The 24,575-nt window shown below is 36.9% G+C and overlaps 1 protein-coding gene across 2 annotated transcripts; it reads right to left on the bottom strand.

Annotated features, from left to right (window-relative positions):
• Window positions 1–19,614: 19,614 nt before the first annotated feature.
• Window positions 19,615–23,105, bottom strand: LOC149244241 (uncharacterized). Of its 2 annotated transcripts, none has more exons than XM_089367953.1 (2): window positions 20,319–23,105; window positions 19,615–20,187 (listed from the first exon to the last, which is right to left on the bottom strand). In XM_089367953.1, exons 1-2 carry the CDS (start codon window positions 23,071–23,073, stop codon window positions 19,772–19,774), a joined length of 3,171 nt encoding a protein of 1,056 aa, XP_089224079.1. In that variant the 5' UTR covers window positions 23,074–23,105; the 3' UTR covers window positions 19,615–19,771. The 2 variants fall into 2 exon arrangements, with proteins under 2 accessions (XP_089224079.1, XP_089224078.1); XM_089367952.1 differs by having other exon boundaries at window positions 19,616–20,199.
• Between the last annotated feature and the right edge of the window lie 1,470 nt (window positions 23,106–24,575).

Genomic DNA, 24,575 nt, shown 5'->3' with positions numbered 1-24,575 from the left:
CTTGTCATTGGTTTCATATTGATTTTTACCTGCTGCATCTATAGGAATTGCTGATGGAAATGTATATCCTCCTTCCACAATTTCCCAGACATCTGTTCCAAGAGATTGAAGATAGGTTGTAGTTCTTACCTTCCAGTAAATGAAGTTGCTTCCATCAAAGATTGGTGGTCTGCTAGATACCTCTCTTTCTTGATTACTCATAATGATGGATCTTCCCTCAAGCGATCAAGCTTCTTCTAAAGGACCTGCTCTGATACCAATTGCTGGAAATAATACTGAGGGGGGGGGGTGAATCAGTATTAGCAAGTCAATAATTTTTCATTTCCATAAGTAGATTCATATATGCTAATTCAGTTATTGGAACTCGTGTGTATACGCAACTGTGTTTAAGGAAACTAGCGTATATCCTGCAAACTTATGATTCAATTAATTCATCATATGTTGTTCTTTAATTAGTGCATCATAAACATATAAACAGTAACCAGGTGCAGTAAAAAACAGAACACACAATCACACATATGAACACAAGATATAAGGTGGAAACCCAATGTGGGTGAAAACCACCAGCTGCAATTGTCTCTATCTCCTTTTTAATAAGAAACTTCTATTTACAATTTTTGTACTGGTGCAGTCTTATACCAGTATACAGGTTTCTACATGCAGAAGGCTACAACCTTCTCTCATTCTCCAGCTTCTCCTGGAAGGGAGCTACAACCCCTAGCTCTTGTACTAGCTGATATGTTTACTGCTACATAGGTGCTGGCCTACAGAAGGCTACAACCTTCTATTTTCTTCTAGGGACCACGTTTCACAAATTTTCAAACTGGATCCATCAATAACATCATTCAATGATCAAATATATTTGCATCAACCAATCTACTTTCCACCAACCACAACTGAATCATTAAATCACTTTGACAACCCTTCAATCTGATTTTTCAAAATGCTGTAACCAGAATACAATAACCAGAACCCAAGCCAGAACCCAGAACACTGCAACAATAAATAAAAGTAGCTAAAACATATTTTATGAGGTATATGGTACTTCCATGTGTCGAACCTACGTGCATATGCTCTTTTCTCAAGGCGAACTTGTGTACAGATATGCAAATCAAATTTAAGATGTATACATTGTTTTGATATGCAAAAGCAGCGTGTATATGCGCCTTTTCTGAAGTGAACCTACATACAGATATGTAAATGATGATTTAAAGATTACAACAATTCTAGACTTTAGTTATACCGAGATCATCCTAGTTATAGACTACAACATGTGCCAATTATTTAGATAAATGATCAAACCATATAAAGATACTTCACTTCAAGGCTTAAGATCTTGACCCATCATTAGATCTTATCCTTCATCAAGAGCTAAGGTTCATCCTTGGTTCAAATCCATCTATGCCCAATAACCTGTATACTAAATCTTACTCTTCATCAGATATTCAATACTTGAGTTCCTTTTCCTAATGATCTTCTCTTCCTTTATAGTCTTAGGCCTTACTCAATACCATGGACCAAAACCACTTAGGACCAATACCTTGGACCAAATACCTCAGACCATATATCTTGGACCAGTACCATGGATCAAAATACCATGGACCAAAATACCATCGGCCAAATACCTTGGACCAAAACTTAGTTTTCCAAGATATACGCGCCTTTCATTCTGTGAAAGTGCGTGTGTACATATGCGCTCCTTTTGGTCTGTTAACCCACGTGTATACACTACTTTGTTAACGTGAACTTGCATATACCTCTCTTTCCTCATTCTGTGAAGTCTGATTTGTAACTTTGTGCTGTTAACGTGCTGAACTGTAATCTGTCATCTAAGTGAGTTGCCATAAAGGACAACACCTGTGTCATAGTGCCAAATCTGTGTGATAATGCCAACACACTAGTGCCATGCAAATGCCTGAAAACCTGCTTCACTGTTGTCTAGTGCTACTTCCCTGGTTTTGATATAAACCTGCTCAATACTTCCACTGCATGTGCAATGTCTGGTCTCGTACAGACCATAGCATACATTAGGCTACCGACTGCACTTGCATATGGAACACGAGACATGTACTCTTCCTCTTCTTGTATCTTGGGACACTGTTCAGCAGATAACTTTACACCTACAGGAATAGGAACCTTCACCAGTTTACTATCCTACATATTAAACCTCTGTAATATTGTCTCGACATACTTCCTCTAGTTTAACCAGAGCTTCCTCTTTGTACGATCTCTTTTAATTTCCATGCCCAAAATATAGTTTGCAGAACTAAGATCTTTCATGTCGAATTTGGAGGACAAATGGGTCTTCAAATCCTGGATAATTTCTTTGTCATTTCCAACCAGCAACATATCATGCACATATAAGACTAGATAAATAACACAACCACCAATTAATTTAAAATACACAGAGTGATCTACTTTACTTCTAGTGAAGCCAAGTCCCCGTATAAATGTATCAAATTTCTGATACCACATCCTTGGTGACTGTTTTAACCCATACAGAGACTTCTTTAACTTGCATACCAGTTCTTTCTTACCCTTCACTGTAAAGCCTTCAGGTTGCTTCATGTATATTTTCTCTTCCAGATCCCCGTGAAGAAATTTTATCTTCACATCCATTTATTCTACCTCAAAATCAAAAGCAACAACAATAGATAAAAGTAATCTAATAGAAGTTACCTTGGCAACAGGAGAAAAAATATCACCAAAATCAATTCCTGACACCTGGGAATAACCTTTTTTTACCAACCGAGCTTTGTATTTCTCCACCTTTCCTTCTGCATTTGTCTTCTTCTTGAACACCCATTTTCTACCAATGGGTTTCCTTCTAGTCGACAACTCCACCAAATCCCAAGCCTCATTTTTGTGCAAAGATGCCATTTCATCAACCATGGCCTCTTTCTAGAGTTTTCCATCCTCTAGATCTACTACTTCCTTCATAGTTCTAGTATCATCATTAGTAATAGATAAAGCAAAATTTGAACAGAAAGCAAATGGATGATACCTTTCTGGCTACCTTCTTTCTTGAACTGATCTTATCACGCCCAGAGTTTGTGGTTCTTCATCTTCTGATTCCTCCTCTGCTGTAGAGTCTAGCTCTTCCTCCTTTAGCTCAAACTCTATCTTCTTAGTTTCCTTTGGTTGGACTTCATGTTTAATAACATCTTTCATCTCTCTGAACACCACATCTTGGTTGTACACAACCTTCCTTGTTATTGGGTTCCAAAGCTTATAACCCTTTAAACCATCCTTATACCCAATAAAGATGCACTTTTCAGATTTACTATCCGACTTGGTTTGTTTCTCCTTTGGAACATGTACATATGCATCACATCCAAATACCCTCAGATGTGAAAGAGAGGGTTTCTTACCAGTCCATACCTCTTGTGGAGTCTTATCCTCCAACGCTGATGAAGGTGATATGTTGACTAGGTAACATGTTGTCTCCACTGCCTCTGCCCAGAATTCCTGTCCTAACTCGGCACCACTGAGCATGCTTCTTGCCCTTTCCATCAACGTCTTGTTCATTCTTTCTGCAGCTCCATTTTGCTGAGGTGTATATGGAGTAGTCTTCTGCCGTGATATACCACACTTCTTACAGGATTCTTCAAATTCCTTACTGCAAAACTCTCAACCGTTATCTGTCCTCGGCACCTTTATCTTCTTCTCTGTCTGGTTTTCCACTAGAGCTTTAAATTCTTTAAACCTATCAAAGACTTCATATTTCTTATTAAGGAAATATATCCATGTATTCCTTGAGAAGTCATCTATAAATGATACATAGTACATAGAATTACCCAGTGATGGAACCTTCACAGGTCCAAACACATCACTGTGCACAAGCTCTAATATCTGTTTCGCTCTCTTACCACTAGAGGAGAAACTCACCCAATTTTGCTTCCCATATACAAAATTTTCATAGAAATAAAAATCCAAAGAGCTATTACTCATACCTTCTACCATACCTTTACCATGAAGTATTCAAAGGCCCTTCTCTCCAATATGTCCAAACCTTTGATGCCACAACATGGTCTTTTCTCCAGAGACCACTAGATTTTCTGCTCCACTTTCAGGAACCACAAAACTGTTGCACCCATCAATAATAGTGCTACCTTGCAGCTTGTACAGACTTCCAATTCGAACTACCTGCATCAATAGCAGTGCCCCTTGAACCATCTTGTAGATATCCTTCTCGAACACTCTTTTTACACCTGCATCATCCAGCTTGCTTACAGAAATCAAATTTCTGGCTAATGCAGGAATATGCAGAACAATAGGAAGTGTTCTAACCCTTCCACCTTGAAACAACAACTTTACGTTTCCACGACCAATGATTCTAGCCTTCCTGTCATCTCCCAAGAAGGCATCACCACCATCATATTTCTCATACTCGCAAAACCACTCTTTATGGGGAGTGAAGTGAAAGGATGCACCTCAGTCAATCAACCATGCCTCATGATCTACATGTGTACTTGAAGAAGCCAAGTACATATCCCCACCTTCATTTGAGTTGGTTTTCGCCTCTGCAGAAGGAGCATCATCAAATCCCTTTCCTTTATCAGGAGCTTTAGATTTACAGTCGCTTTTGTAGTTCCCTTCCTTTCTGAATTTCCAGTACACCACCTTTACAGGTTTTCCTAGAGATTTAGATCTCCCACTCGATGACTTATTTTTGTTTCTTTTTTGGGACTGTCCTCATACAGACAAGTCATCACCATTCTGGCTCTCCATATTTTTCTGTCTTATCTCCTTTGTCAGCAAGGATGAGACTATTTCATCAAACAACAAGAAAGTTTCATTGCTACCTATTGCAACAACCAGACTATCCCACGACTCTCGTAGAGAACAAAACAAACTGATGCACTTATCTTCATCTGAAATTTTAATATCAATAGATAATAACTGACTTACCATAGTATTAAATGCATTTAGATGCTCTGTCATCGAGTCTCCATATTTCATCCTCAGGTTATACAACTTTTTCCGTAGGAACAATTTATTCACCAGGGACTTAGATTGGTACAAATTCCCTAACTTGTCCCACAAAGCCTTAGTCATAGCTTCCCCTGATACATTCAACAATACTGAATCTGAGACACACAATCGTATTGTGCTCTTTTCCTTCTGATCCAACTTCTTCCATTCTTCATCAAACACTCCCGTTGGTTTAGTATCTGAATCTACCGCGATCCACTTATCTTTATCCACCAACAGATCCTCCATCTTGAGTTTCCACAACTCAAAAAACTGACCATTAAATTTCTCGATCTTTATCTTTCCATTGCTCGCCATCTTCTTTCACCACTAAAATCGATCCCGTAGATCTCCCATTGAACAGGGTCTACCACAGGCCTGAGAGAAACCCCTCAGCAATAAAGGCATCCCCTTGAAGCCAAAACATCTCTAATTCCAAATGTAGGTTTTAACCCTGTACAAAAATTACCTGCATACGAATTCTAAAACATAGAAAATAAACAATGTGCGAGCATAACACATAAGAAAAAACATATACTTAGAGATTTTCCCCTGGATCCCAAAACTGGAACTACCAGATTGATTTTTCATTATATTCTTTTCAATGTTACAATACATATTTATACATGCCGAAGCATCCAATACCATGGAATGAAAACCATCGTGTCCAAAACCCTGGACCGAAAACCATCGCATCCAAATCCATGTGCAAAAATCATGCACAAAACCATAGGTGAGTCCGCCTAACCTAACATAGTGTCCAAAACCAAAATTTTCTAGGGTGGTGCCTCGAACCCCATAGAGTGGGGTTACTTGCACCCCTCAAACCCCCTGTGACCGCCCCCCCCACTATGCAATCGACGCAATGAAGGGGGGGCTCTGCCCCCGTTCTAACCCCCTGGTTAACTACGTGGGCTAGTTGTGGAAAGAATATAACAAAACCCAACATCTAACACTATATCACAAATTGGCAACATCGAAAGATTTTTAAGTTAGAACCTCTTCGCCACGCTGATCGCTGATTTTCCAGTCTTGCGGGACTATGATATTGTAGGATGCAGGACTTTGACATGGATGATCTACACATTTCACTGTGCCCGGGGCCCCTAACCTCCGACAAATCCTATTGCCATGTGGAGGATAGAGAAAGGGCTTGCATGTCCCTGTGTTTGCATGCATTTCCTTTGTTAAACTATTTCAGCCCTCCCTGGCAATTTCACATTAAATCGGTGGTCCCCCCCCCCCCCGCAATTCCTTAAGGATGGCCCATCAAGTATTGCGGGGGCCATGCAGGATTGCGGAATGCAGGATTTTCCCATCGCTGATCATCGATAAGCCTATGAACTCCTAGGGCCCACCGATATGCCCGATAAGCCATTGTATGGGATTGAAATGATGCAACATGCAAGATTGCGGGACTATGGGGTGCCCAATATGCTTGACTTACTATGCCCGGGGTCCTCTAATAAGCTCTTTACTATGCCCGGGGTCCTCTAATAAGCTCTTTTCCTTCATTTTAGGGTAGCAAAACTCTTAATCTTCAACAGGCCATATATTCTGATCCAGAAGTCCATTTTGGGACTTCTATATATTGTTGGAAATCTCATTCCGGGCACTATGCAGTGGACTTGGATTGATTTGGTGCTTAGGGATTCTGTGGCCTAGGAATGTTGCTTCAAACTTTACTTCTCTTGGGCAACCTTGACCAATTGAAACCCACAATGCAGTGAGTGACAACACATGGGATACTTGCCTAAATATCCTTTGGATTTTATTTTTGGAAAATATGTTGCTATTAAAGGTCATAATGACATAGACAAAGCAAGAAAGTTCATTGAACAAATACAATTAGTACACCAAAAGGTTCAACAATAGCTTGAGAAAAGTCAAGGGAAGTACAAAGCAAGGCACAAAAAGCATAGTCAAGATCACAAGTTCCAAGTTGGAGATGAAGTTTGGCTTCACATTAACAAAGAGAGGCTCCAAGGAGAAGGTAAAAATCTCAAACCAATTGGAGATGGTCCATTCAGAACTTTGGAAAAGATTGGTAATAATGCCTTCATGATGGATTTTCCTTCATATATGAAAATTTATGTTGTTGTTAATGTTGAGAATTTAAGGTTGTATGAGCCTCCTTTGATTGAAGATGAAGGAGAGAATATTCAAATCCCATCTATTGAATAATTTTCTCAAGAATTCCATGATGTGCTTCAGCAAGACACTATACTTGACAGAAGAACAAGGACAACAAAAAGGGGAAGTATCGATTATCTTTGAGTGGGGCTCAAGGGTACAATACCTTCAAAATCCAAATGGACAGAGGTTGGAAATGTGAGGGAACTATACCCTCACCTGTTGAACAATTGAAACTGATCCTTTTTGGGTCCAAAAGGCTTCTAGTGCGGAGGAGTGATCAGGTGCTCAAAATTAGGCTCAAAAATCAAAGTGTCAGAATCTTGTTAAACTTTGCTTCAGATCGAAGAGCTCGTCATTCTGATTCCAATGGTGTGAATGACACTCAAATCTTAGCTCATATGCAAAAGTTAGAGCAAGTCAAAGTTTAGGTTTGACTTGCACACATGGAAGGATTGGATGATGTGGCAAGGTCCTTCAGCAAATGAGGAGGCGCCAAGTGGCAAGCCACCATTGGCTCCTGCATGTCGCAAATTGCAATCGCAGGCAGGTTGACATTAAAACTTGGCCCCCGAGCAGGGAAGGGTTGTGATGCGATAAGGCAGGCGGGAAGGCATTCAAGAATCGGCTGGAGGCGTGATGCGATGGATCGCAATCGCACATCGGCAAAGGGAGGTCTTATAAAATCCCCCACCCCCTTGGTAATATCAGGGTTGCGATGTGATATCGCAATCACATATCACAACAGGACAAGTCCTACATTGTATAGGACCATTGGTTTTCTGTCGATTGCGATATCCCAGATGTGATAAGGTTAGGCTGCAGTTTAATGTCTCGTCAGGTCCATCGTATCGCAATCGCACATCGCTCACCACGTTCACAAACCATAAGACTTGCTAGACTTTGTTGATTGTGATTTGTGATGGACAGTCAGTGCCGATGAATTATGGCTCGCCACGTGGCAAAATTCTCGCTCGGTTAGCGGATTTTTGGAGCGAAAATGTGGGTTCCTGTCAGATGTGGAGAAATTTGTGAAGCGAATAATGGGAAAACAAGTGGAAGTCATAACTTCATCATTTTTCCACCAAATTGGATGCAAAAAGAGGCTAGATAGCCATTTTTGAGTATTTTGGACTGATTGGAGCAGGTTTCAAAAGCACTTGAGCATTGTAAACACAGATTTTTACATTTTTGAGCATAATAGAGAGGCCCAAGCCATTGGAAGCTAGACCAAGGAGACGTAGCCCAGGAGGGGTGAACTCCTTTATCATGTGCTTTTTGTAATGTGTTTTTGATGATGTTTTTTACATGTTTATGTTGTTCTTCAGTTTCTGGTTTATGTTAAATTACTTATAAAATTAACATAAAAACTCTTCATTTCACTTGCAAAAAATTCATGAATCCTTAAGCATAATGAAAGCATTTTGTTAATAATCTGAGGAAGATCTTAGCACTGCAAACTAATGTTCTAAATCAGATTAGAGGGACAAGATGAGGTAGAAGGAAGTTAGTAGAGATAAACAATGGAAGCACTAACTTTGATAGGTTTTGGTGCCTTCATCATGTGGGAAGCACTAACTTTGATAGGTGGAAGCTACATATTTAATGGTTGTGGCTTGCCACTTGATAACATTTCAAAACTCTTTACCACCTCTAACTACATAAGTTTCCCTTGTGTGTGATTTTTCTTGTGCAACATCAAAATTAAATAAATAAACTTCCATGAGGGAAAAATTATGCAAATTGTAAACACATAATTTCATATGAAAAATATGAATCCCTATCTTCCCTTTGCAATGCCCAATTTTCAATTATTCACAAATAGTAGGTGCAAATCCTATATGTTTGAATAAAGAAACCATGAAACGTATTTCACTAAGTAGAAGGAAAGTTTAGTAGGTCAAACATGGGAAACAATGATGCAACAATTCATCAAACATCCACCAATCAAATCTTTGTCGGTGCTTCATATCGGTGATGTGTGGTGGGTTGTAATAGGTTATAGAACAAGGATACATGGAAATGTTCCATAGGGAATTAGAAAATGATGAAATATTGGAGAAGAATAGGCCCTTTAGGAATGAACAATTCTAATCATTCTACTTTTAAACCTTTTCTAGTAATCATCATTGAAATTTGACTAAGTAGTGGCTGGTTAGATTGGAATTTCCATTTCTTAAATTGTATTTTTGAATGCATTAAGGGAACAATGCCTTGAAAAACCCCTATCACACCTGACTTATGTAATTGTAACAACTCATATTTGTGAAACCTATTGTAGCCAAATCCTACCAAGAAAAAATGATAAATATTTTTCAAGAAAAACTCATAGGATGTTTTCTATCTCATAGGGAGGACAACATTTTCATTGGGGGCTATGATATCACGTGACAAATTCCTTTTTAATTTTTTGCTGAGATTTTAATTTTATTAATATTATTGGGTTTTATCCCAATCTCCAACCAAAGTCCACCAATCTACAACCATAACCCATAGAAGACACCAAGGCAGGAGCCCAAGGCCAAGTGGAAGTAACATTATATGTGCACAATGCATTGGAAGGCATTGTGTATGATGGTAAATGTAAAGGGTACATTGTTGCCTCATAGATGTGGGATATTTGTTTTCAAAACAAATATGCATGTAACTAGTGCAATTTCACAGTCAAGGAAGGTCAAGGTATTACTTGTTCTGCAAAAGTTGCTCTATACAACAAGATGGAAGGAACGATATTTAATACCTATAATTATTTGATAGAATGAATTACGGTAGGTCCGGGAGAATATAAAGGACACCAAAATTGGAAATGGTGTTTACCTAATTTGGAGGAGCAAGTTGGAAAATGTATGCTTATTTTAGGAATTGTGAATTAAGTTCAGTGAATGAGTAGACAAAATTCAATCTAACATGGATTAGGATGGTGGGACATAATGGCTTATGTAGATGAAGATAGGAATTTGAGCTTTCAAGGTTACTTAACTAAAATTCGTAGACTAGTGGGTCACCTAGTTGGATGTGCAATTATAAAATCAATAAGATCAATTATTTTCCACAACCCTACAATTATGGAGGCATTTGGTTCACTTTCACAAAAAAGAGGAGTTGTTGATGTGGCACCTGAACAATTGGCTAACATTGAAATGCGAAGGCTAAGAACTTGAGATATTCTACTATGCAAATGTTGAAGAAATCACTAAATGGAAAGTGTCACCTGAAATGGCTATCGAAAAGTGTAGGGAAACCTTTCTTGGGGAGAAGCAGAGAGCTTGCAAGTCAAGCCTAGCTAGATAAACAGAAGGATGCATGGGACCAATGAGATTCTCAAGCTTCGACACTTATGAAGAAAAAGACAAGTGCACGTGGTACTTTTCTCGCAGCTAAACAATGGTTTGAGTCTCTTATAACTATTGAACGAGATGGAGACATGCATCCTATAAGGGGTAAAGCTTTTACTTGCAACATTTTCTAGGTAATTCTCTAAACTGGAACCCTATGATTGAAAGTTTCCTTTGTTTGGGTATGAATCCTCCTTGAGAAAGAGCTCAGTGGATCAGATAGAGATTGTCACTGCTACTTTTTTCGGATTTGAGTCAATCTTGAAGGTCACTAATATTTTAAAGGACCATACATTCTTTGTGTGGAAGCTTGGTACTATCAATGCTTATCTTGATTCATGTATCTGTAATGTTTCACCAACTATAGATCATACCTTAGGTTTTAACCAAATGGTTAGCAGTGAAAAGAGAAGCTCTATGCACAACTAATGAATTTGTTGCAGTTTTATGAGGAGTTTGAGATAGGTGACCATGTTGGCACTCAACTTAGTGATGATAATGTTTTTCTAGTGAATTTATCTCAACTTCAAGATGTTCATGTTTTGGTTTTAAAGGAAATTCCAAAACTCTGAAATCTAGTATTGACCAACCTGGGCTCAGTTGAAAAATCATAATGATTTGGTGGATGTTGCCTGGATGAAGAGTTTGAAGCATCATGAGTTGACAAAAATTAGTTAACTTTTGTGTGAGTACCAAAAGAAATCAATGTTTATTATATTCCTTTTCCAGATGACCAAATTTTGATGGGTCTACATATCCAAAGTTTAACAAGACTCAAGGTTTCACAAAATGGTATTGCAAAACCAACAATATGATTAATGGACGGTCCAGATTTATTGCACCATCCCTACCTCATTTTTCCAAAACCACGAAGGAGGGTGGTGAAAAATGGTTTTTGGTTTTATAAAACCACTAAGACTTTTGATGATATACACACAACGAATCTAGGACTCACACATAGTTTTCCACTGCCACCAAGGTCTCCATACATCTAGCTCATCTCCACATGGCGTGTGACAAAGATCAGACATGCATGGATTTAATATTTTTGTTTTAATTAGAATGCCCGATATATGTTTGTATTGATTTGTTTTTAAAAGGGCCGAAGTTTTATTTTTAACAAGGGGTTATATTTAATATATATGATATTAAATTAATATTTCTTGTAATTTTATTATTTCCAAACACTTCAAAAAAATCATTTTTATAATTGTTTCAAGAATCCGTTTTTGAAATTGATTGAGACAATCGGTCGCAGGGGGAGAAGCAAAAGATCAGAAATGAGTAAAAAGTAGGGGTTTGGAGTGTGAAGCTGATGATGATATGTAATGAAAGCATCTCTCTGAAACTTAAAAATAAATACCAGTTTTGATTCCAATTATTGGGGTAATTGCAAAAATATTTTCTTCTTATGTTTTTATCATTCATTATTGTTTTTATTCCACTAATATGAGTGTAACAATGCAGCAGGTTGATTCAAATCAATTTTATGAATTTTCCTGGAATTAATGGCACTCATATTTTTGGTTTGAATCCCTTAATGGGAACTCCACCATACCAAGCATTCACCCATGTTTCTTGTTCTTTGCATCATTTACTATACAAGGACAAAGGTTGAGATTCTTAAGTGCCTTAGTGATTAAGCCTTGTTTTCTCCATCTGCTTCTAATAATCTATTGACACCCTAAGCTCTGCAACCCTCACTTATCTTGGCCAATCTGGTTGTAAAGATAGGTTTCAGAATTAGATAGGTTTCTTTGACCCTATATTTTATTTTATTTTATAAATCTTGTAGATGTCCTGGGCGCTAGTCCCTTTGTAGCCAGGAACTGTATCCATTGTTACAAAAAAACCAACAATTCGATTAAATTTCTAGTCAGGTTTTGGGTAAAAGCAATCATAAAAAAAGTACTGAGGAAAAATTTAGTAAATATAATGTTTAGACTATTTCTTTACAAATTCCTTTGGCGTAAGTAGGATACCCTCAACATGACAAAGGGACTTCCTACGTGAATCCAAATGGTTACAATTATCAAATATAAGAGGTCAATTTTTTGGATGGTCCATGAATAATCAATAGAGGCTTCACTGAATGTCACAATTAAGAAGGAATTGAGGGTCATCAATATATTTTAAGGTCATTTTTTTGGGTTAGCAATACAACTCAATGAGAATTGAAAATCACTGGATTGGATGAGATCAATAGGCCATAGTTAATGAAATCACATAAAACAGTATCCTCAGGCATATGCATGGTGCTTGATGCTCATGTTGCTATAAACCCCTGCCCTTGGGCCTCCTTTCCTCTTCTCGACTAGTTTTCCCCATAACCCTCATGTCCTCTTCATAGCCACATTGGACCATGTTATATTACATTTTGAAATAATATTTACATATATTGAGTAAATCTTGGAAGGTACAACCACATGGTACATAGAAAACCTGTTTAGCACAATTAGATTCCTAACCACTCACGAGTTGGGACTTGGCCTTGTGCTATACACTAGGAATTGACATGAAATATTTACATGACTTTCACATATGTTCATTTATTTAAGATCATATGCTTTGACCCTCATCATAATGACTTATTTACAATTTATACATAATTTAATTAAATAGATCCAAGGGGCCAAAGCTAGAGTATAAGCATTGAGATACTCCTATAATATGATAAACAAGGAGAAAAGAACGACACCTAGAGATATCATCCAAGAATAATAGACATTGGAAAATCCTTACGTATGAGCTACATTACTTGCTCAAGTACCCAATGGGACGCATACCAATACTACTCCTTGCCTTGATAGGAGTTGTAGCTTTCAACATAGAAGAAACTACTATATATGCATTGTTAGGTCCCTATACTACTAGTGTAGCCCCTTATTGTTATTAGTGCAACCCCCTTATGGTATTGTTGTGCCCATGTAGTCCCCATGTTGTTATTATTGTGCCCCATAGAAGCCCACTATTGTTATTGTTGTGCCCCTACAATATTATTGTTATGTAGGCTCTGATTATATTGGGACCACTTAGACTCCTATATATAGAAAGGAGGTATTGTCATTTGTATCATCAAAGAATTGCTCATTTGTGTAATGTAAAGGAGGTTTCACCCTCGAAGAGGCTGAGTTTGAAGTCATTGATCTATCTTTTCTATCTTTTTGTGAGCTGGTTTCATAACATTTGGTATCAGAGCTTTGGATTCTAGGGTTTCACTACTCCAAACAGGTCATCGTGGCATTTTCGCTATAAATTTTTCTCTACGAAGTTTCAGAAGCTAAAAAAAACCCATTTGATCCAAAATCGTTATGAACGTTGGGTCCAAATTTCAGATATTGTCTCACTATATTTTCGGAGATATGATCTAAGGAAGTTAGGGTTTTTGCAAGCTCTAGAATTCCATCTCAAACAGGTTATCGTGGAATTTTCGCTATAATGTTTTTTCTGCGAAGGTTCAGACTTTGAAATTATAACCCATTTGAGCTGAAATATTGGTGAAGCTTGAGTCCAAATTTTAGATCTTGTTTCGCTATTTTCAGAGATACGGTCCAAGAAATTTAGGGTTTTTGCAGACTCCCGAATTACATTCCAAATAGGTGACCGTGGGAAACTCATCATAACTTTCTCTCTGAGCATAAGATTGAAATTTCATGAGAAGCTACTGAAAGAGGATGGATTTTAATTTTCGGTGTATGTTTTTATGGTCCGAAGGTCGAAATAGTGACACATGGTAGGTCGTACAAGTTAGCTCTACTGAACGAGTCTATAATCGGGTCATTGTAGGAGATTTAGCATAACTCTTTATTGAAGAATCCAATATCGATCAGACTAGTGGGGTTAGAAATAGGACTCAGAGAGCTACCATAGGACACAATTTCAAAACTTTAGGATATTCAATTACGGTCATTTAAATATCGAGCTCTTAAAAGCAAGAAAAATAATGACTTGAATCAAGAAAATAGAAACACCTAGTAAGCAAAATTGGATGGATGATTTGAAGAATGTGATTGAAGCTAAGATAAATAGTTTTATATGTGTCATGGAAGCTAATATTGATGGTATGGAAGCATATTTGAAGAAATACATGGAATATTTTAAGAAAGATATGGAAGGTTTGAAGGAAGGTGGGACAAAGCTGCTATAAGAAAGGCCTCCTAATGATGAAAAGGTAGTAGAGGAAACTCATGATGAGAAAAAAATAAATGTTACTCATGATTTCATAGAATCTAACATTGGATTGAAAACCCACCATATTCCAAATATCGATATGAGGAAGTTTGATGGCAAGGATCCCATAACATGGATACTACAGATGGACAAATATTTTGATCTACATGATGTTACAAAAGGTATGTATTTCATCTTTATATTTAGAACCAAATCAATTTTTATGGTATAAAGGGCTTTGTTCTCATAAACCACTTGTCATTTGGTCAGTTTTCATGAAGGAAATGATAGCATGTTATGAGGGTACAAAGAGCATCACCTTTTTTAGCCAGTTGATAAATCTCAAACAAAGGGGTTCAATGGAAGAGCACATTGGGGACTTCCAAAAATTGAATATAAAGGTAAATGATATTCCAGATAAGCAGAAGATTGATGTCTTCATAGGGATTTTAAAGGATAGCATTCAACATGACATTCATCTTTGGGAACCTGATTCATTGGAGAAGGCATTCAGGTTGGAAAGAAAAATTGAAAGCAAAATTATGGAAAGAAGAAATCCTACCACTCACAATTATAAAGATGGAAGTGTTGTTGCTCTTAGCCTTCCACAAACTACAAGGTTAACACCACAGCAATTGGAAGAAAAAGGAGAAAATGACCTTTGTTATAGTTGTGATAGCAAACACACTAAAGGTCATAAGTGTGCTGAGAAGAAATTATTTTACATTGATTGTGAAGAGGAGGAACAAAAGGATCAAGAAATGTCAAAAGAAGAGGATATACACCAGGAACCAACCCGAGAGAAAGAAGAAATGAATCCGACCATATCTTGTAATTCATTGGCAGGAATTACTACTTCTCAAACTCTCAAGATAGAAGGACATATCAAGAAGAAAAATGATAACCTCACTTTCGTGTAGAATCGAATAACAACAGGGAGATCAACATCGCAGTGAAAAAAGTTTTGACATAGATAACTGGGTATTTTTACGACTACAACCATACAAATAAATGTCCCTCAAGCAAGCTAAGAAGGATAATATATTATCACCAAAGTACTATGGTCCTTATAAAGTGATGCAAAAGATTGGTACTATGGCATACAAATTGGAGCTTCCTGCATCTTCCTGAGTGCCCCCAATTTTCCATGTTTCATGCTTAAAGAAGGTTATAGGTGACAAGTTCCGAGTTCAAACAATATTGTTGGAACTTGACGAGGAAGGAAAAATCATATTTGAATCTGAAGAAGTCATGGAAGCAAGAACCCGACAACTATGAAATCGATCAATTTCAGAGTATCTCATCAGGTGGAAGAACTTACCTGCTGAAGATTGCACATGAGAGGACGAGAATTTTATACAGAAGCATATAGAACTACTCAAGTGTTGAGGACAACACTTTTTGAAGGAGAGGGGCATGTTAGGTCCCTATACTACTAGTGTAGCCCCTTATTGTTATTAGTGCAACCCCATTATGGTATTGTTGTGCCCATGTAGTCCCCATGTTGTTATTATTGTGCCCCATAAAAGCCCACTATTGTTATTTTTGTGTCCCTACAATATTATTGTTATGTAGGCTCTAATTATATTGGGACCACTTAGACTTCTATATATAGAAAGAAGGTATTGTCATTTGTATCATCCAAGAATTGTTCATTTGTGTAATGTAAAGGAGGTTGCCCCCTTGAAGAGGATGATTTTGAAGTCGTTGATTTGTCTTTTCTATCTTTTTGTGAGCTAGTTTCATAACATGCATCTCTTAAGATTCCTATAAAGGAAACATTGTACATCCTTTACAAGTAGAATCAATATTCTAAGAAGAAAACAAACATAGTCATTACATTTTCATTAATGGGATTAGCAGTATAAGGACTGAAATTCTTGTGTAAGTTGATAGCCATCTGTGTGAACCTTTTTCATAAAATATAAATTTCATATTTAGTTGTCACTCTATATTTTTTTCAAATAAATAGGTGAACTATCACCAATCATAGACAAACCATCATAATTAGATCAATACAAGTGAGAATTTGTAGACAACATTCATCAATGTTGTAAACTCGCAAACAATCTAACAACAACAAGGTAAATTGAGCATACTATCTTTGCTCCCACCAAGTATTAACAAACATAGATGGAAATGTTCCATATGGCATTAGAAAATGATGAAAACTTGGAGAAGAATATGCCCTTTAGGAATGAACAATTCTAAACATTCTACTTTTTAAACCTTTTATAGTACATCATCGAAATTGTACTAAGTAGTGGTTGGTTAGGTTTTAATTTCCATTGCTTAAATTGCATTTTTGAATTCATTAACAGATTCAATACCTTGAAAAAACCTATCACACCTGACTTGTGCAATCTCAACAACTCATATTTGCGAAACCACCAATTCGTTTAAATTTCTAGCCAAATTTTGGGTAAAAGTTATCAAAAAAAGGTAGTTAGGAAAAATTCAAAAAGTATAATGTTTAGACTATTGTTTTACGAATGCCTTTGGCATAAGTAGGATACCCTCAACATGGGAAAATGAGTGTTGATGTGAATCTAAATGGTTACATTTATCAAAGATAGTAGGTTATGTTTTTGGATGGTCCATGAATAATCAATAAAGTCAGCACTTGATGTCATGATTAAGAGGGAATTGAGGGTCATTGATACATTTTAAGTTTATTTTTTGTAGGTTAGCAATGCAACTCAATGATAATCGAAAATGATTGGATTGGACGAGATCAATAGGCCACAATGCAATGAAATCAAAGAAAACACTATCCTCAGGCGTGTGCATGGTGATTGATGCTCATTGTTGTATACCCCTGCCCTTGGGCCTCCTTTCCTCTTCCCCGCTAGTGAAACCATAACCGTTTTCATGTTGTCTCCATAGCAATGTTGGACCAAGTTATATTACATTTTGAAATAATATTTACATAGATTGAGTACATCGTGGTATGCACTACCACATGGTACATAAAAAACATGTTTAGCTGAATTAGATTCCTAGCCACTCATGGGTTGGGCCTTGGGCTTGAGCTATACACTAGGAATTGACATGAAATATTTATATGAATTACACAAGGGTTCATTTATTTAAGCTCATACGGTTTGACTCCCATCATCATAATAACTTATTTACAGCTTATACATATTTGAATTGAATAGATTCAAGGGGTCAAAGGTAGAGTAATTACATTCACATACTTCTACAATATTATCAACAAGGAAAAAACAACAACTCCTAAATATGATCATCCAAAGAATATTAGACACTGGAAAATCCTAACCTATGAGCTACATTACTTACTCAAGAACGCAATGGATGCAAACCAATACTACTCCTTTCCTTGATAGGAGTTGTAGCTTTCAACATAGAAGCAACTACTATATATGGATCCCTTAAGGTTCCTATAAATGAAACATTACATCCTTTACAAGGAGAATCATTGGAAGTATTCCAAGAAGAAAGCAAGCATATTCATTACACTTTCATTAATGGGATTAGGAGTATAGGGATTGAAATTTTTGTGTAAATTGAGAGCCATTTGTGTGAGCCTTTCTCATAAAATATCAATTTCATATTTAGTTGCCACTATATAATTTTTTTCAAAGATATAGGAAAACTACCACGAATCATAGACAACCCATCATAATGAGATCAATAAAAGGCACAAGAATTTGTAGACAACATTCATCAATGTTGTAAACCTTGCAACAATCTACCAACAACAAGGTAAATTGAGCACGCTATCTTTGCTTCCACAAAGTATTGACGAACATTAGGAATACAAATCCAAATACACAAGATTGAGGGTTCCTTAAGTCTAGAATAAATGCATTATTGCCAAGAATAAAACAAAAAATATTTAACGAATCAATATACATATTTACAATGCATACATAATATTCGAGTGTTTAATAAATGAAATGTCAATTTAGGAATGTACTATTGAGTATCCCACTTGTGTTGGTCCAAAGTATGATGATGACCACCAATTGTAATATTAATGTGTAAAATAACTAGTAATATTGAAATACAAGTTATAGGCCACTATTAAATTGGCAATAAAACTTTGGAAATGATGGTCTAAACTATCATCATACATGAATTAGCCCTTGACCACTTGTCAAAATTAAATCATTATAGAATTTTATAACTATATTAAATCTCTATATAACAAAAAAAAATAGCATGTCAATTTTATTTATAAAATAAGCTAATAAAAAACAAATCCTAAACCATTAACTATACATAAATCCCAAAATTAATACATACTTTTTAGTTTACTATAAATTCTATTTAATAACAATTATTTTTAAAAACTTAAAAATGAAAATAAAAAAATAGGATAATACTAAGAAAATGTACTCGTTCAAACTATTTATAAAATTGTTTTCAATATAGTCTCTTTCCACTTAATATTATAAATTGTATTCTATGATTATCACTGTGAACCACTAAAAAAAATATCTTAATCAATAATCTTAAAAAAATATTTTAACTTATAAAGAGATCTTCCAAAAAATGTATACTGTTTTTTCCTATATTGAAAATTTCATATAGAAAAAAATTGATTAAAAAAATAATATATTAAATTAAAAAATTAAAAAATACATTTATATTAATTAAATAATAATATAGATTATTTTTAAATAAAAATTTTATTTTAATTAAAAAAGCCATGTATATTAATTAAATAATAACATATGTTATTTTGAAAAAATATTTTAATTACATTATTAATTAACTAAACAAATCTCTTCACCACATAAGAATATAAGAGATTAATTAACTAGAAAATATCTCTGGATTTAACTACTTCTAAAAACCTATAATCACACTTACAGCAAATGAAAATGCAGAACTATTCATCTAATCTAAACTAATCATTTTCCTCCAAATATATGTGCTGACGACTAATAACATATGTTATTTTGGAAAATTATTTTAATTACATTATTAATTAACTAAACAAATCTCTTCGCCACATAAGAATATAAGAGATTAATTAACTAGAAAATATCTCTGGATTTAACTACTTCTAAAAACCTATAATCACACTTACAGCAAATGAAAATGCAGAACTATTCATCTAATCTAAACTAATCATTTTCCTCCAAATATATGTGCTGACCACTAATCATTTTCTTCCACAACATGCCCTAATCAGATTCAGAAATGGCTTCGTCCGTCACCTGTCCAAGGCGGTTCAACTCATTTTCTGAATTCTTATGGATTTTGGCGACTAGCTGCTCTAGCGATGCCTCAACCTCTCGAAGAGTCGGTCGTTCATGAGGATCCCCTTTGCTGCACATCAAACCTATCTTCGCCAACAGCACAACAATTCCAAACCCCATAAATTCACTTACATCATGTGATTCATCTTCCATTCTAATCTCCTCCACCAAAGTCCTGTCAATCACCTCCAACAATCTGTCAGGGAATGCGTCGCCCACCCAACTCTGCAATGATTGCTCTTCTTCTGATAACACTGCATCTGTGGGCTTCTTTCCCGTTATCATTTCCAGTACCAAGATGCCATAGCTGTATACGTCCCCTTTCATGGACGGGCGGCCTCCTGTACCATATTCTGTAACCAATTTTATATATATAATCCCATATCAGCATTTATATATAAAACCTTTATCACTGACTCAAATATTTCCCATATACAACATTGCTCAATCAATCTAGTGTATCAGTGTTTACCTGGTGCAATGTAACCAACAGACCCGATCACATGACTGGAGGTGTCCCCTGAGGCTGCTGCTGTTGAATCGTTCATGAGGCGTGAAATACCGAAATCTCCAACATGAGCCGTCATCGTCTCATCCAGTAAAACGTTGGAAGGTTTCAGATCACAATGAACAATGGCCGGAGAACAGTGATGGTGAAGGTATGCCATTCCATGGGCCACGTCCTTGAGAATGCTCAGCCGTCTTTTCAGATCCAACCTGCAATTATTTTCCCTACAATGCAAATGCTTATCCAGGTTTCCCTGCGACATGAACTCCATAATCAAAGATTTGACCTGCAAACTTGAGCATACGCCCACCATTCTCACCAGATTCCGATGGCGGACTCTTCCCAACGTCTTGCATTCTTTTATGAGTCTCTTGTATGCACCTCCTGATGTGGCAGACTGTATAACTTTGACAGCAACGATTGTGGCGTTGTCTAATACGCCCTTATACACTGACCCATGGCCGCCACGCCCCACTAGGTTATCCGGGCTGAAACCATTAGTTGCTCTGTTCACCTCTTCCTCACTTACAATCTTCGTCTCGCGGAGTTGGCTCCTCAGCATCCTCCCTAATCTCGCTGAAATAGTTTCCAACAATGCAGACTTTCTGCGAAAATATATCAAAACCATGAAGGCTAAGCAAAATACCAATAGCAAAGTTAAACCAACCAAAGTGGCCAAGATAACTACCCTTCTTTTGGAATCACGATGGTGCCTTGTAGTCAATTTACAATGAGGTAACTCTATCCATCTGCCACAGAGTCCAGTGTTTCCTAAGAATGATGTAAAATTCAGTTTTCTGAAAGCTCCAGAGGATGGTACTTCTCCTGTGAAGTTATTGTATGACAAGTTTAAATGCGTAAGCTTCTGTAATTTCTCTATAGAGCTAGGCAGGGGACCGGAAAGCTTATTGAAAGAGAGATCCAAATCTTGAAGTCCTGCAACTTGATCGATTGATGTCGGAATCGTGCCTTCCAATGAATTGTGAGAAAGATTAAGGTAGTCAAGTCCAGCACAATTCACTAATTGGCTGGGTATGCTCCCTGAAAAATTATTGTCAGAGAGATCAATTGCTTGAACCATGTGCATTCCTCCCAGTTCGGCAGGCACCCTTCCTGTGAGTGCATTATGTGAGACATTAATGTAGAACTGTAGGTTATGAAGGCTAGCCACTTTGGATGGCATCACGCCGCTTAGCTGGTTGTAACTGAGGTCCAGAAGCTCGAGATTGGAACAATTCCCTATATCATTATCCGGTATATTACCACTGAACTTGTTATAGCTGAGATTTAATATTCTTAGCTGCTGCAAACTTGCAAAAACATGATGAATTTCTCCAGAAAAGGCGTTTCCCGAAAGGTCCAGTTCATACAGAGCTTTCAATTCACTGAATTGATAGGGTATATTACCTTCCAGGTTATTCCGGGAGAGGTCCAGCAGCTGAAGAGTAGACAGCCGTCCTAGTGCAGAAGGAAGGCTTCCAGAGAGAAAATTGTCGTCTAGAGCTAACAGGATCAATCCGGTGAGGTTGCTCATCTCCTGGGGTATCTTACCAGTGAAACGATTATCACCCAAATAGAGATAAAGCAGATTCTGAGAAAGACGGCCTACGCTTCCAGGCAAGTACCCCTTGAAATCATTGATGGCAAGGTCGAGTATTTGCAGATTGGTGCAGTTTGAAAGTGCTCCAAAGATGGAAATGGATTCCTCACTATACAAATGATTATCATAAAGTCCAAGTCTCTCTAGAAGACGGAGCTTTCCAAATTCCTGAGGTATGCCTCCCATTAAGAAATTATAAGAGAGGTAGAGCCATAAAAGCTGAGAGCAATTTCCTAAAGATTTCGGAATGGTACCGTTTAATTCGTTTCCCCAGAGCAGCAGATACTCTAAATTTGAGAGCTTTGTACCTATCTCCCACGGGATTTCTCCAGTGAGCCTGTTGTCAGGTAACTGTAAGACGTGTAACTCCGTGCAATTAAGTAGTGAAGGCGGGATTCCTCCACTGAGATGGTTTGCATCAAGATACAGACCTTTAATTCTAGCGAGCAAGCCAAACTGAGAAGGGATAGTGCCGCTAAGGAAGTTATCTCCTAGATCCAGAAACTCCAGCGCAGAACAATTTCCCAAGGATTCCGGCACTTTCCCAGTCAATCGGTTTGTGTACAGTGAAAGATTTCGCAGGTTTTGCAATTGGCCGAGACCACTCGGAATAGTTCCTGTCAAATTATTGTGGGACAGATTAAGCATCCTGAGAGATGTGCAATCTTTCAAAGCCTCTGGAATGGACGAAATCAAGTGATTCTTATTGAGGAACAGACGTTTTAAGCGACGCAGCTTGCCCAATTCGTTCGGGATTGTGCCAGAGAAACTGTTACTAGTGAGATTCAACACGCCAAGAAAGGAGATGTTACCCAAATGTGGAGGTATAGTCCCTTGCAGGCCCATGTTGTATAGATTTAGGGCAGATACGCGCAGTTTGTGAGGGTTGCAGGTGACACCAGTCCAATTACAGACATGATTGGCATCAAAATCCCAGTTGGCCAAGGCGTGAGAAGGATCATATGTGACGGAGGTTTTGAATGCTTGCAGGGCTTCTATATCGACCTGCAGTCGTTCACGACTTTTCTCATGATAATGATCAAGAAGATGGGCGTTTGCAGAAACAAAGATGAGCATGAATGTGGAGGTGATGAGGATGAAATCCGTGGAAGGTGACATCGGCTCCTCAGATGGGCAATCGATAAAATTAAGGAATTACAAAAATATTTGTGAGGGTTTGAGCAATTGTGGATATCAACTACATTTGTGAAATTCCTGGCATAAGGAGTCATAAGGATTTTGGTGGATTTTCGTTTTCTTGTTGACTCAAGTTGTGTTAACTTAACCCAGATCCTCCATTTGAAGTAAGACGTGGTGTGTCTAACTCATATCGTCCATTTCAACTAACTAATACTAATACTAATACATGGTATGAACTCAATTTTTTTTAGCGGATTTTTCTTTATTGACTGCAAGTCGTCCATCTCGTCTACCCAGACGGTGTTATTTTTGGTTTTGGTCAACTGGTCGTTTGCTTTAAAATATAAAATTTATTTATTCAAAAAAAACTAATATATGCGTTTAGTGTGTGTGTTGAAAGCACATTAATATTCCATGGACAACTTTGAGGTTATGCCCAATAAAGAGAAACATAAAACACGCTTAGTCTAAGGAAACTTCAAAATTTTAGGTGTTTTAAGCGTTTTTGATGGTGCTGAATCTATTTCCACCATCAAACACACGATTCAAACACTGTATCTACAAGATTTTTTGAAAAAAATTTACCCGGATTCCAGCCACTTTTAGCCATCTGGGCAATTCCTCTGCCTCGTTAGAGGACTCCCATAAAACATATATTTCCAAAAGATACGGCCATGACTGTGCTATGTTTTCGGAGTTCCTTAGTCAAGTTTATTTTGAATTGCTGCAAGTTTGATTTATGAATTCTAGACAAATTGAGTGTTTTATTGGATCTATTTAAAAATAAATTTTAAATAATAATAAAAAATTATCATACTAAAATATGTTCTTTAATTCCAATTAAACACTTCAAAATATAATTCCAACCAAATACTTCAAAACATAAAAGATTTAGACAATATACATTAAAAATTTGATAAATCCAATTAGTGTAGTGACACCAATAGAAATTGTAAAATATGAACAAAGAAAACCTATCTTATTATTAAGTATTTCTCATTGTTTGTGTTAATGGAGATGGGGGATCAGGGGAAACACTTATTATTAAGTATTTCTCTCCACCCCACTCTTCATGGCGGTGGGTGGAAATATTGGGGAATACTTGTTATCTTTGGTCCTTAATCTCCCCACCTTCCTGAGGATGGAGATGGGAATGGAGGGAATAACATGAAATACTTGTTAAGTATTTCTTATTGTTTCCCACTCTCATTGAAAAATAATAGGAAAAATATTATTTTATAAGAATTATCAATAAATTTGTCCATGGGGTCTTGGATAGACGATGATCAGGTGCACAGTTAAGGCACTCCTACATATTAAGTCACTGGTTCAATTTCCCACCCTATTTAGGTGTTATTCTTGGACACGACCATGGTGCAGCCTCATCGTTATCAAACTTACACCAAAAAAAATTATCAATAAATTTAAACGCCTAAAAATATAATATAACACATAAATGAGTACTTGTATATTAAATCCAT

This window comes from Pinus tabuliformis, chromosome 8 (assembly GCF_031772625.1).
Source record: "Pinus tabuliformis cultivar Carrire ecotype Pingquan chromosome 8, CPIR1, whole genome shotgun sequence".
Lineage (NCBI taxonomy): Eukaryota > Viridiplantae > Streptophyta > Pinopsida > Pinales > Pinaceae > Pinus > Pinus tabuliformis.
This window is presented reverse-complemented; position numbering and strand designations above follow the sequence as displayed.